General features: G+C 35.2%; 1 protein-coding gene across 2 annotated transcripts in view; it reads right to left on the bottom strand.

The window, feature by feature from the left end:
• The window catches only part of LOC150105445 (sentrin-specific protease 1-like), a 273,449-nt gene that overhangs the window by 186,889 nt on the left and 73,571 nt on the right, over positions 1–12,989 (bottom strand). For both annotated transcript variants that reach the window (XM_090394820.1, XM_090394821.1), the window contains one exon: positions 11,276–11,571. In XM_090394820.1, the coding sequence (XP_090250946.1) occupies positions 11,276–11,571 (296 nt within the window). The remainder of the gene's footprint in view (positions 1–11,275; positions 11,572–12,989) is intronic.

The raw sequence follows: 12,989 nt of genomic DNA on the forward strand, positions 1-12,989 counted from the left end.
TTTTACACAATTTTGTATGACCATTTCCCATACTTTAGGAACAGCAAGAACTGTGAAGTAGGGATTCAGCACTTTCTTTATATCAACATTCATGTTTATATAAAGATCCATGTAAAAGCTTGGTCTTTTCCCAATGGATCCTATGGTTTGGATTTTCAACTCCGTGTTGAGCGAGGCTAGATTTCTATGGTTTGATAAGACGGATATGGTCTTGATGTTCCAAAATGCTTTTCTGAACAGATCTACCTGTCTGTCCACAGTAAGACAATTTACAGGAGCATGGAACCTCGTGCACGCTAGGTAGCATCAGAGGTGAGAGTTTGTCTTTAGGAGAAGGTAACAAGTTTGTACTTCATAATTTTGAAAGATGTTCGGAGATGCCTTTGACATAAGGTATGGGAATCCTATGGGCTTGTTCTTATCTAGGTTGATGTGTGGGGAAGTGACTGATGCTTTTTTAAGTAGTTTTAAGATTGTATCCATTTAGTATGGCTGTATTTTTGCTTATTTCCAATTCTTGGTTTAGAGATTCTTCAGAGGAGCAGAATCTGTGTGCTCTGGTTTCTGATTCTGCTCCTCTGAAGAATCTCTAAACTAAACTCTAAAGAATTTGAAATAATCAAGAATACAGCCATACTAAATGGATACAATCTTAAAACAACTCAAAAAAATCATCAGTCACTTCCCCACACATCAACCTAGACAAGAACAAGCCCATAGGATTCCCATACCTTATGTCAAAGGCATATCTCTGAACGGTTTTCAAAAATTATGAATACAAACTTGCTACTACCTACAAACCCATCAACCAGATCTTTAACTTGTTACCTTCTCCTAAAGACAAACTCTCACCTCTGATGCTACCTGGCATGTATGAGGTTCCATGCTCCTGTAAATTGTCTTACTATGGACAGACAGGTAGATCTGTTCATAAACGCATTTCGGAACATCAAGACCATATCCATCTTATCAAACTGCAGAAACCTGGCCTCGCTCAACACAACACAGAGTTGAAAACCCAAACCATAGGATCCATTGGGAAAAGACCAAGCTTTTACATAGATCTTTATATAAATATGAACGTTTATATAAAGAAAGTGCTGAAGCCCTACTTCACAGATCAAATCTAAACCTTAATGATGTTCTTGCTATTCCTAAAGTATGGGAAATTGTCATAGAAAATTAAGTAAAATAAATTTTTTTTTCTCCTCCGGTTATATTTTAATTTAATTCTATAACACACTACTGGGATGGAATCCTAATGGAATCCCAACATTCAAGCATATTGGGATTCCATTGTAATCATGCACCTTAACTGGTTATTATGTGTGTTTGTTTAGTCATGAATTCTCCACAGGTTTCGTTGTATAATAAAAATGGCTGATTTACAGCGTATCCTTGCAAGCATAGAGACATTGACTGATGAACTCTGCAAAATGGACCACGATTGGGAACAGAGTGTGACGTAAAAAGTAGTGTAATAGCATCTATTTGACCTTATATTGAACTCCTTAAAGAAAGAAAAAGAAAATCTAGGCAGTTAACACTGGATACTTTTTTTCAAAAAAAATGCAGGTGATCAGAAACCAAGAACTTCAACATAGAAATATGTAATATCTTTTCTAAGTTTCATATTTTTTTGGATACAATTTGGTTTTGTTTTCGTTTTTAATAATTTTATTTTAACACATATATATGAATGTATTATCAAAGCTTTAAATATAATAATGTTACACATACTTCATGTGCATATTTTCTGACTGAGCGGAACATAACTTTGTACCTCCCATTAAATGGGTTTGTTTTACGCCGATTCGGTTTATGCCCATTTTTCAGGAATGGAAGTAAGCCGTAAACCGAGGACTGCCTGTACTTGGATGTGACAGACTACCTAGTCTCTGTGATAAGAAACGTCAGATTATGCTAATTTCAATCCTGAAATGACAATTACCAATATTATCATGCTATAGATGATGCTACTATTCATGGTTTTAGTTGTTAATACCAACTAAAAGTATCTGATGGAGACATACAAAAGTATGATTTTTTGTTGTCTATGGATGTTGGTAGCCATATGAGTATAACAATATCATCTTCTACATGAAGGGGAATATACATAGGCTCAGATGGAGAGATGAAGTAATGTAAGTGGCCTTGCATTTTCAACTGTGAAGCACAATGCCACAAACTTACATTTTTCCTTTTTTTTTTTTTTTTTTAACTTTACCTTAGAACAATAATGTTAGGGGAAGGGATGTCAAAAAAACATAACATGATAATGTTATATACAGCATAACATTATCATGCTAATGTACAATAAGCTTATTGTACATTAGTGCACTGTGGATGGGCAGAGGGTTTTTTTTTTATATTTTTTTACATAATTCAGAAACTGCTATATCCAGATACAAAACACAGGGTTTCTACATGCATCTTAAGGCCTTCAATAAGCATTGCACTAGTTTTCTTACTTGGCAATGAAATTCATCTCCTGCTTAAAGACTTCATGTACATAATATCCATAGCTATGTTTATGGTCATTCAGGCTGGCAATAAATCAATAATAATAAAATTATTATTTTATTATAATAATAAATTTTATTTTAAATGGAACACGTCAGGAAAACTAGAACTACTTCAAGAGGAAATTAAGAGATATTGGTGTGATATATTAGAAGGGGCAGAGATGCGATGGACATCATCAGGAGAGATAAATGAATGTGAAGTCATATGGTCGGATCATGACACCAAGCACCAACTCCTGCTTCGTGCTTGGTGTCATGCACGAAGCAGGAGTTGGCTTCCTTCTTAACAAAAGAGCTAGAGAGGCACTGTTAGGATACAAACCAGTCAATGAACGAATCATAGTAGCAAGATTTCAAGCAAAACCATTTAATATATCAATAGTCGAGATATATGCACCCACATCTGACAGCACAGATGAGGATATTGACTTAATTTACAAAGATCTGACAGAGACAATAGAAATAATACCAAAGCAAGATGTTCTAATTATTGAAGGAGATTGGAATGCCAAAGTTGGAATAGATAATGATGGTTGGGAAAGCGTCATGGAAAAATATCGTTTCAGAAAAAGAAATGAAAGAGATGAAAAAATGTTAGAATTTGCTGTGGACGACGAGATGATGATCTGTAACACAAGATTCCAACAAAAAGAATGCAGAAAATGGACGTGGCAATCAAATGATGGGAAAACCAAGAACATGATCGATATGATTATTATTAAAAGAAGATGGATAACATCAGTACAGCAGTGTCAGACTTTTCAAGAAGTGGATATAGACTCGGGTCATAGTTTAGTGATTGCAAACATCAAGTTGAAATTAAAAAGAAAATCTAAACTCCATCATCAGAAACAAAGAGATACAGCAAGAATAAGTGAAGCAGAAATAGGAAGAAGGTACAGAACAGTGTTATAAGAGAAACTTAAAAGTGTGGACAAAGAAAAAAAAAATCGAATCTGAGAGGGGAAAGGAGTAATGAAGGCAATAGAAGATGCAGTTGAAGAAACACTGAAGTTAGTACAGGAGAAAAGAATGTTGAAGATAAAAAGGGATACATCAGAACAAATAGAGGAGCAATATAGAAGAAAGTGTAATGAGGTGAAAAAAGCAGTCAGAATGGATAAGATGAAATGGTTAGAAGCCCAATGCAATAATATAGAATAGCACTATAGAGGCCAAAAATCTAGGGAGGTGTACAAAATGATTAGAACCATTAATAGAAGGTGGCAACCAAAACAGACCACAATTAAAGATGAAAAGGGCAAAGTATTGATGAGTAAAGATAAAATTGTACAGCAGTGGACAAGATACTGTAGTGAGTTATATGAAGAAAAATTAGATTTAGATAGCACTGGGAAACGGACTGAAGAATTGAAGCAGATATCACCACCATGTAATGAGTATGATATGAACATTTTAAGAGGAGAGGTAGAAAAAGCAATAGGACGGCTAAACCACTAAGAGTCCTGGTAATGACAACATCACTGGAGAAATTATTAAATATGGTGGTGAAAGTATGGTTACAGAAATGCACAAACTATGTTATATGGTATGGAAAGAAGGGAAAATGCCAGAGGAGTGGGTGAAATAGATATTAGTGACATTATACAAAGGAAATAAGCTAGAATGTAAAATTTATAGAACAATTGCATTGACAAGTCATCTTGGTAAGGTGATGATGATATTGATAGAAAGATTGAGAACACAATTGGAAGTATACCTTGCTGACGAGCAATCAGGATAGGAAAGATATAACTACAATTCAACAGATTTTGACAATGCAGTTAATAGCAGAGAAAGCTAGGAGAAAAAAATCAAAAACCCATATACTTGCTTTGTTGATTTTCAGAAGGCATTTGACAGAAAACTAATAGCTAATTTAAAAGATGTTTATAAGAATGCAATTACAGCAGTTAGAATAGGTGATGATTTGGGGAAATGGTTTAAAATGAACAGAGGTACTAGACAGGGGGACCCAACATCACCAAGCATTTTCATCGCACATTTAGAAAGAGCAATAGATAAAATGAAGGAAGATGCAAAAGGAATATCAGTGGATGGGATGAGAATTAACAATCTGAGATTTGCAGATGACATTGTTATTATTGAAGAAGGCAAAAGAGAACTACAAAAAACATTGAAACTGTTAAATGAGGAAGGGAAAATATTTGGACTGATTATGAACTTGGAAAAAAACAAAGACAATGTTATTTGGTGAGAAGAACATGAAACAATTCACATATTTGGGAAGTAAAATGACATATGATTTGGACTGTAAAAAAAGAAATAAAGACCAGGCTTGCAAAGGGAAGAACAAATCTGAGGCCATGGATAACATCTGGAAAAGTAAAAAGAAGATAGTGATCCACCTGGAAACAAAACTAAGAGTACTTAGAGTACTCTTACTAAGAGTAAGAGTATGGATCTGAAACATGGGTAATAAATAAGGAATCATGAAAAAGAATTTTTGCATTTGAAAGAACTTGTTACAGGAAAATTCTAAGAATAGGATGGGTACAGAAAGTCACAAATGAAGAGCTCTATTAGAAGATACAACCAAAGGAGAATCTAATGCAGAAGATTATAAAACGGAAGCTGCAATTATTTGGATACATCTACAGAATGAGTGAGGACCAGAAGATAAAGACATTCATGTTTGGTATTATGGATGGTGTGAACAGAAGAGACAGACCATACAGAGAATGGATAAATGACATAAACGACAGTGTGGAATGGGTGTACAGAAACTGCGACACTGTGCACTGGATAAAGAAAGGTGGAAGAAGATAGTGAAGGAGGCATCAACACCAATGGGCAGTGAGCCCATTGACGATAATGATGAAAACAATTATACAAGAGGCATAAGGCAGAAACAAAATACTGTGAGATAGTGGTCATATTAACACACTGCCCTTTCAGGAAAAAAAATTTTTAAGGAAGATTTCTGCTTCACTGCTCTAAATATGGGAATGCTATTCCAAGGATGAGTCAGTATGGGATTCATTTGGTGTAGACAATTGTACAAATGAGAGGTAATGTCTTGAGCGGAAAATGACACCATGTCTTTATGCTAGGAAAGAGCAAACTGGATTCAGGCCAAATAGGGTTTGTTAGGAGGATGAGATTTTCATTTTACGACAATTGAAAAATTCATGGGAATATGACAAAGATCTGCATGTACATTTTGTAGATATGGAACAGGCATAGGGCAATGTGTCCAGAGAAAAGCTATTAAAAAAATGCTACAGTTGTATAGGGAAATGGAACATTAACAGGACAATACATACATACTCCACATCATCATCATCATCAAATTCCTGCCATGTACCCTCAAGGGGTGTACAGGATATGATAGTACTACATGAAAAAAATTACATCATTATTAATTTCCTAACTACAATTTTCCTCCAAATCAGTCTGTTACTTGTCAAGACTCCAACATTATCAGATCTTATATTTCTATCGTCTAAAGCATTTTGTACCGTATCAATCGACCTATATCTTGGTCTTCCTCTGGGTCGTTTTGCTGCCAACCTGGCAGAGAACACTTGTTTTGCTAATCATTCCTCGCCCATTCTGTTTAAGTGACCATACCACCTAAGATTAGCTCTGCTAATGCATTCCTGGATGCTGACAATGTCAAGTTCTTTCCTAATATCCTCATTTTTAATATGATATTGCCATTGATGCCATCTGTTCATGCCTATAATCTTTCTCACGACTAGTCTTTGGTCAAGTGTTTTACTTCTGACCGAGCTCTCAGATCCATAAGTTAAAACTGGTTTGAACACTGTCTTGTACACAGCTAATTTAGTGTTCCGACTGATTTCTCTCTTATTCCATATGAATTTATTCAATTGACTTCCCACCATACCAGCTTTGCTGATTCTGTTGTCTATTTCTATATTTAATTTACCATCTTCAGTAAAAATCGTGCCTAAATAGCTGAAATGTTTTACTTGTTCCACAGGTTCTCCATTCACAACACAGTTGACATTTTCAATGATTCTGCCTATTTTCATTGTCTTTGTCTTTTTATTGCTGACCTTCATACCATATCTATTACAACAGCTATTCAATTTAGTCAGAGAATCTTGCAGACATGTAGCAGATTTATTTAGAAGTATAACATCGTCTGCATAAAGCAAAGAGCTGACATTAACATCTCCAATTTTGATATCATGTTTAATACCACTTTCCTTCATAATGTGATCCATATAGATAATGAATAACAGAGGGGATAATGTATATCCTTGTCTCACACCAGATTTAACATTAAACCATCTTCCTGTACTTCCTTCAATTCTAACTGCTGACTTACAACTCAAATAAAGACTAAGTATTGGTTGATATAATGCCCCATTGACACCATATAACTGAAGCGTATTGAATAGCTTCTCTCTTGGCACCTTGTCATATGCCTTTTCCAGATCGACAAAACTTAAATACAGATCTTTGTTATATTCCCATGCTTTCTTGACTATTTGTCGTAAAGTGAAGATCTGATCCTGACAGCCTCTATTTGGCCTGAATCCAGTTTGTTCTTCACCAAGCTTTTCTTCCACAATTCTTCTCAACCGTTTCTCAAGTATACTTGCATAGATCTTGCCAGGAACACTCAGTAGGGAAATACCTCTGTAATTCTCACATGCAGTTTTATTTCCCTTTTCATATATGGGTACTATGAGAGCTCTACTCCAATCATCGGGAATTCGTCCCTCTGTCCAGGCTTTCTGAACTATGCAGTGCAGCCACTGTAAGACTCTTATACCACCATACTTCAGCATTTCTGGTCGAATATCATCTACTCCTGCTGCCTTTCCACATTTCAAGCCTTTGATGGCTTTTTCTATTTCTAGTATGGATATGTATTCCTGACTGCATGCCTGGTCAGTGTTTTTTACCACTGTGCTGTAATCACTGCTTGTTTCATTTAGCAGTTTTTCAAAGTAATTACTCCATACTTCAAGGATATCTTTTGCTCCCGTTTTCATGTCACCTTTATCATCTCTAATTCCTTTTACAGCACTCTTTCCTCCATTCTTAAGCTTCTTCAACAACCTCCAGAATATTTTGCCACCTTCTTGATATTTATTTTCTATATTCTTGCCAAAGTCCTCCCATGACTTTTGTTTAACTAGTTTTACACAGTGTTTAGCATTCTTGCATTTGTCTCTATATTCTCTAAGAGCACAAGCTGACTTATTTGACAGGAACTTTTGGTATGCTTTCTTCTTTTCCTTCACTGCCTCTTTAACTTCCTGTGTCCACCAGGGAGTTCTGATTTTTTTATCCTTACAGATAACCTCACCACATGCCTCTCTGGCAGAATCAATCAATGTTTTCTTCAGAGTTTGCCACTGAATCTCCAAGGTTTGATTCCTGTTCTCAAACTCTTTCATTTTTTCTTCAATAATCTTTGTGTATTTTAGTCTACAGTTCACATCTGAGAGCTGCTCAACTTTTATTCGCTTTAAAACTTTCTTACATGTTATTCTTTTCAATATGAAATTCAATTTTCTCCTGCTCAAGACTAAATTGTGATCACTTCCAATTTCAAATCCTCTGTACACTCTGGTGTCCTGCACCAGGGAGAAAACATCACTATAAACAATAACATAGTCAATGAGACTTTTCTTATTCCTAGCCTCTTCTCTCCATGTGAATTTGTGCACATTTTTATGTTGGAACATGGTGTTAGTAATAACCAGTCCATGTCCTGAGCAGAAATCCAACAGATATTTGCCATTATTATTAGCTTTGCTCTTTTCTCCAAATTTTCCCAAAATATTTTTGTATGTCTCACAATCATTTCCAACTCTGCTATTTAGATCCCTAACAAGGATCAACTTTTCATTTTTCATTGTGTCAGTTGCTTTTTCTAAAGCCTCAAAAAATTCCTCCACTTTATCTTAGTAGAACCTTCTCTGGGACCATAGGCACAAATAAGTCTCATTGTCCAGTTCCCCATTCTCATATTTGCCCACATTACTCTACTTGAGACTGACTGCCATTCAAGAAGATTAGCCTCGTATTTGGTGTTGAATACTATGGCTACTCCTTCTTTTCCTTGATTGTCATTGCCTGAATATAACATTTTGTATTTATTGCTCAGAAAGATCTCACCAGTTTTGGTCTTTTTTTGTTTCAGTCACCCCTATTATGTCGATCTGGTACTTATCTAATTCCTCAGCTAGCTCCATTTCTTTGCCATTCAGGCTTCTTATGTTGATAGTACCGATCTTTAACTCTGGTGATGTTGAGTTGGGGTTTATTTTCAGATTTGTTCCAGTAGCTGACTTTTCGCTGTTCGCCCTGGTTCCCCGCCGAAAACAACGGGGGCCTTGTTTAACCGGGCGACGTCCCAGCCAGCATGAAATTTTGTCATGTTGTACCATCATTCTATATTTTGGTTTAACCAATAAGAATACAATTTGGTCGGCTAAATCCCAAATTGCCAGCCCATCCTCGTTCGTTCAGTATCCAAGTAGATACCCAACAGGGTGCACCACAAGAAGGTGAGGATTGGACATTAGGTCAGAAGCCCTGGTCGGGTCTCCGCATTCCTTTAAAGGCTATGTGGAGGTCTCCTCTCAGTTATACAGCTTTGACCCTTAAGCACCCCCATACTCTATATTTAAGTTGTAAATCAGCAGTTAGAATTTTTGGAAGAGGAAATACAGGAAGAGGGTTCGATGTGAAATCAGGTGTAATTCAAGGATGCACATTAATTCCTCTCTTATTTATCATCTATACGGATCGCATTATGAAAGAAAGTGGCATGAAATCTGATATTAAATTTTTGACGCCAGAAATTGCTTCACAGACAGTGCACGGGCACATTGTCATGCCCGTGCACTGCCTGTGAGTTGTTGTGGAACAGTTCTTTCCTGACATGCAGGTGTACAGCCATTGCATTACTCGTAATAATACTGACTGTTCACTGTGGTGCCACAGTAAAGCAGTTCCACAGTCTGGCAGACAGCATCTATGGGAGTGAACTGGTGGTAATACATTTAGATGGCTTCCTGATCAGTTGGCACATAATCCTTCTGACAACTATACTACCAAACAATGGCTGGAGGGAGGACACAAAGTGGTGAGAGCGCTGTCCAAGCTATGTCATGTCATGGAGACAGGATTTTCTTTGTATGAGTGATGTATCTTGTCTATCTCCACTTCAAGTACCCATGTTTTTTTCTCTTTGCCTCTCAACATTAACACAGCAATAAATTCAAATATACATATAGTGTCACTGCATATACACATCACTGAACTCAAATCAATAGTCATTAACATCTGCTGCTCTACATAGAAACTAGCTAAATATTCAGCTCAAGCAATTTCTTCTACCACTCCATCATTAGTAACACAGCATTTTAAATCTTGCCTCCAGGATATCATCCTAAGATAGTGATATCATAATCAGTTTTGATACAGGTTCCTATCACTGTCAATTAAAAGAAATAGAATTGATCAGGTTTTCTTGTCTATTCTCTTTAATTTCTTCACATATTTTTATGTATTTCATGCAAATACATCTGGAGAAGAAATGCAGAATATAATGTTGGGTAAAGTGTGCTTAATTAAACAGACTCATTCTTGGCTGTCCTCTTCCCCCTTACTCAATTAAAATGTTTCGCATTTTAAATCTTGCTTTTATGACATCACCCTCAAAGATACTGAGAAATTATCAGTTTTGATAAAGCTTCTTCAACATTCTCTAAAAGATATATCAAAATTAATCAAGACTTTCCTTTGCTCTTTTATTTCATGCAGTCCATTTATGCTTTGATCCTGAAGCAAACTGATAATTTCACACTCTTCTAGCTCTTTCCTTTGTTACCCATTACTGTTTGCATTTGTACTTTTTCATGTTGACATATTGTGTGCTTCATATATGGTTCCTGCCAATCCTGCTGTCAATATATGATTTCCCACAATTTTTTTTTTCTTCTGTTATCTGTGATGCTTTTGTTCTATTTCTTGCAGTATATATATATATATTTTTTTATTTTCCTGCAATTTCCTTTGTGCTATTTTCTATGATTTCTTTTGTACTATTTCTAGCAATTTTCTTTGCTATGATTTTGGCAATTGCTTTAGTGTTATTTTCCTTGATTTTTATTTTGTTTCAAGGGAATGGAATGCATGGTTATATTTTTACCCTAAATTCATTATAGCAAACCTTGTATTACAATGTACTATGTGTCTGGTGACTACTATACTTATCTGGTTTTTATATTGCTATAATTATCATTTGCTGTATCAGGAATATTTAAGCATAGTTAACACATTCCTAAATAAAATCGGTCAACTAAAGCCAAAATGGCAAGGAAGATCTAGAGGAAAACCATAAATATAGATAATTTGATGGAAATGATGAACATTAAAGCTGTTGGACTACCAATGCATTCTGCACATTCCTTCATGGTACAGATTAGGAAATAATAACAGTCTGGATATGATTTTGATTAAAGCAAATAATTTTTATTTGAGTTAAGCTAAGCAAGATCCAACAAACTAAATACATAATCAAAATATTACTGTAGCTGTAATATAATCACAAACTTCAGTTAATTCTATTCTGCACAAGATCTTAATTACAATAATACAAGAAAGTTATATATATAATCAATTTCCTCTTTCTCTCGCACTTGAGCTACCAGAGCAGCTGAAATAGCCCACATGCTATATTCAGCCTGTGTGCTATACAGCTAACAGTTTGGAAATTACATTGACACTCTTACCTCTTCTGGTGTATTTGCTAGTTGTTTCCTTTTTCCTGGAATATTTTCTTTTGAATGGCTTAAACCAACATAAGAATTTAACTGTATTCTGGAATTACAGGGCTGCTCTGTATGTCTTGTTGCATTTTTTAAAATTAATAGGTCTTTAAATTTTTTTACTGGCAATTCAATTGAATTCATTTGGTTAGAACTGCTAACTGATGGTAAGTTGCATTCATTTAATGGATAGCTTCTCAAGTCTCTTTCAGTATTAGAATTCCTGGATTTTGAAGAAAGTTTATAACTGAATGGATTACCTACATTTTCAAATAAAAAAATACATTAAATGCACAGCAGCTATTTTTCATCTCAATTTTAAAGTGAATGAACTAATGCAGAAAAATAAAGGCTTGAAGATTAATTTTATGAACTATACAGATAGTTTATATTATGAGTAATGTTTTGAAACTAATCACTGAAGCCAGCTTATCATGAAATCTGATGTGTACTATATTAGGTATCTAAGATATACAGTTAACCCTCATATAATGCGGACGTTAGGTTCTATAGAAATGTCGCGTTATATAAATCGCATTATGCAAGACTCGGATCACATAAAAAAAGTAAGGTTATATTTCGGAATTGTATTTTTTTTTTTTTTAATTATCTAAATAATGACAGATCCAACAAAAAAATATTTCATCATCATCATAAAATTCCTGCCATGTACCCTCAAGGGGTGTACAGGATATGATAGTACTACATGAAAAAAATTACATCATTATTAATTTCCTATCTACAATTTTCCTCCAAATCAGTCTGTTACTTGTCAACACTCCAATATTATCAGCTCTTATATTTCTATCGTCTAAAGCACTTTGTACCGTATCAATCCACCTATATCTTGGTCTTCCTCTGGGTCGTTTTGCTGCCAAACTGGCAGAGAACACTTGCTTTGCTAATCTTTCCTTGCCCATTCTGTTCAGGTGACCGTACCACCTGAGATTAGCTCTGCTAACGCATTCCTGGATGCTGACAATGTCAAGTTCTTTCCTAATACCCTCGTTTTTAATATGATACTACCATTGATGCCATCTGTTCACGCCTATAATCTTTCTCAGGACTCTCATATCTGAAGTCTCTAGTCTTTGGTCAAGTGTTTTACTTCTGACCCAGCTCTCAGATCCATAAGTTAAAACTGGTTTGAACACTGTCTTGTATACAGCTAATTTAGTGTTACGACTAATTTCTCTCTTATTCCATATGAATTTATTCAATTGACTTTCCACCATACTAGCTTTGCTGATTCTGTTGTCTATTTCTATATTTAATTTACCATCTTCAGTAAAAATCGTGCCTAAATAGCTGAAATGTTTTACTTGTTCCACAGGTTCTCCATTCACAACACAGTTGACATTTTCAATGATTCTGCCTATTTTCATTGTCTTTGTCTTTTTATTGCTGACCTTCATACCATATCTATTACAAGAGCTATTCAATTTAGTCAGAGAATCTTGCAGACTTGTAGCGGATTTATTTAGAAGTATAACATCATCCGCATAAAGCAAAGAGCTGACATTAACATCTCCAATTCTGATTTCATGTTTAATACCACTTTCCTTCATAACGTGATCCATATAGATAATGAATAACAGAGGGGATAATGTACATCCTTGTCTCACACCAGATTTAACATTAAACCATCTTCCTGTACTTCCTTCAATTCTAACTGCTG

The sequence above is a fragment of the Typopeltis vanoorti genome, chromosome 6 (assembly GCF_054136105.1).
Source record: "Typopeltis vanoorti isolate ZY-2024b chromosome 6, IOZ_Tvanoo_1.0, whole genome shotgun sequence".
Classification (NCBI taxonomy): Eukaryota; Metazoa; Arthropoda; class Arachnida; order Uropygi; family Thelyphonidae; genus Typopeltis; species Typopeltis vanoorti.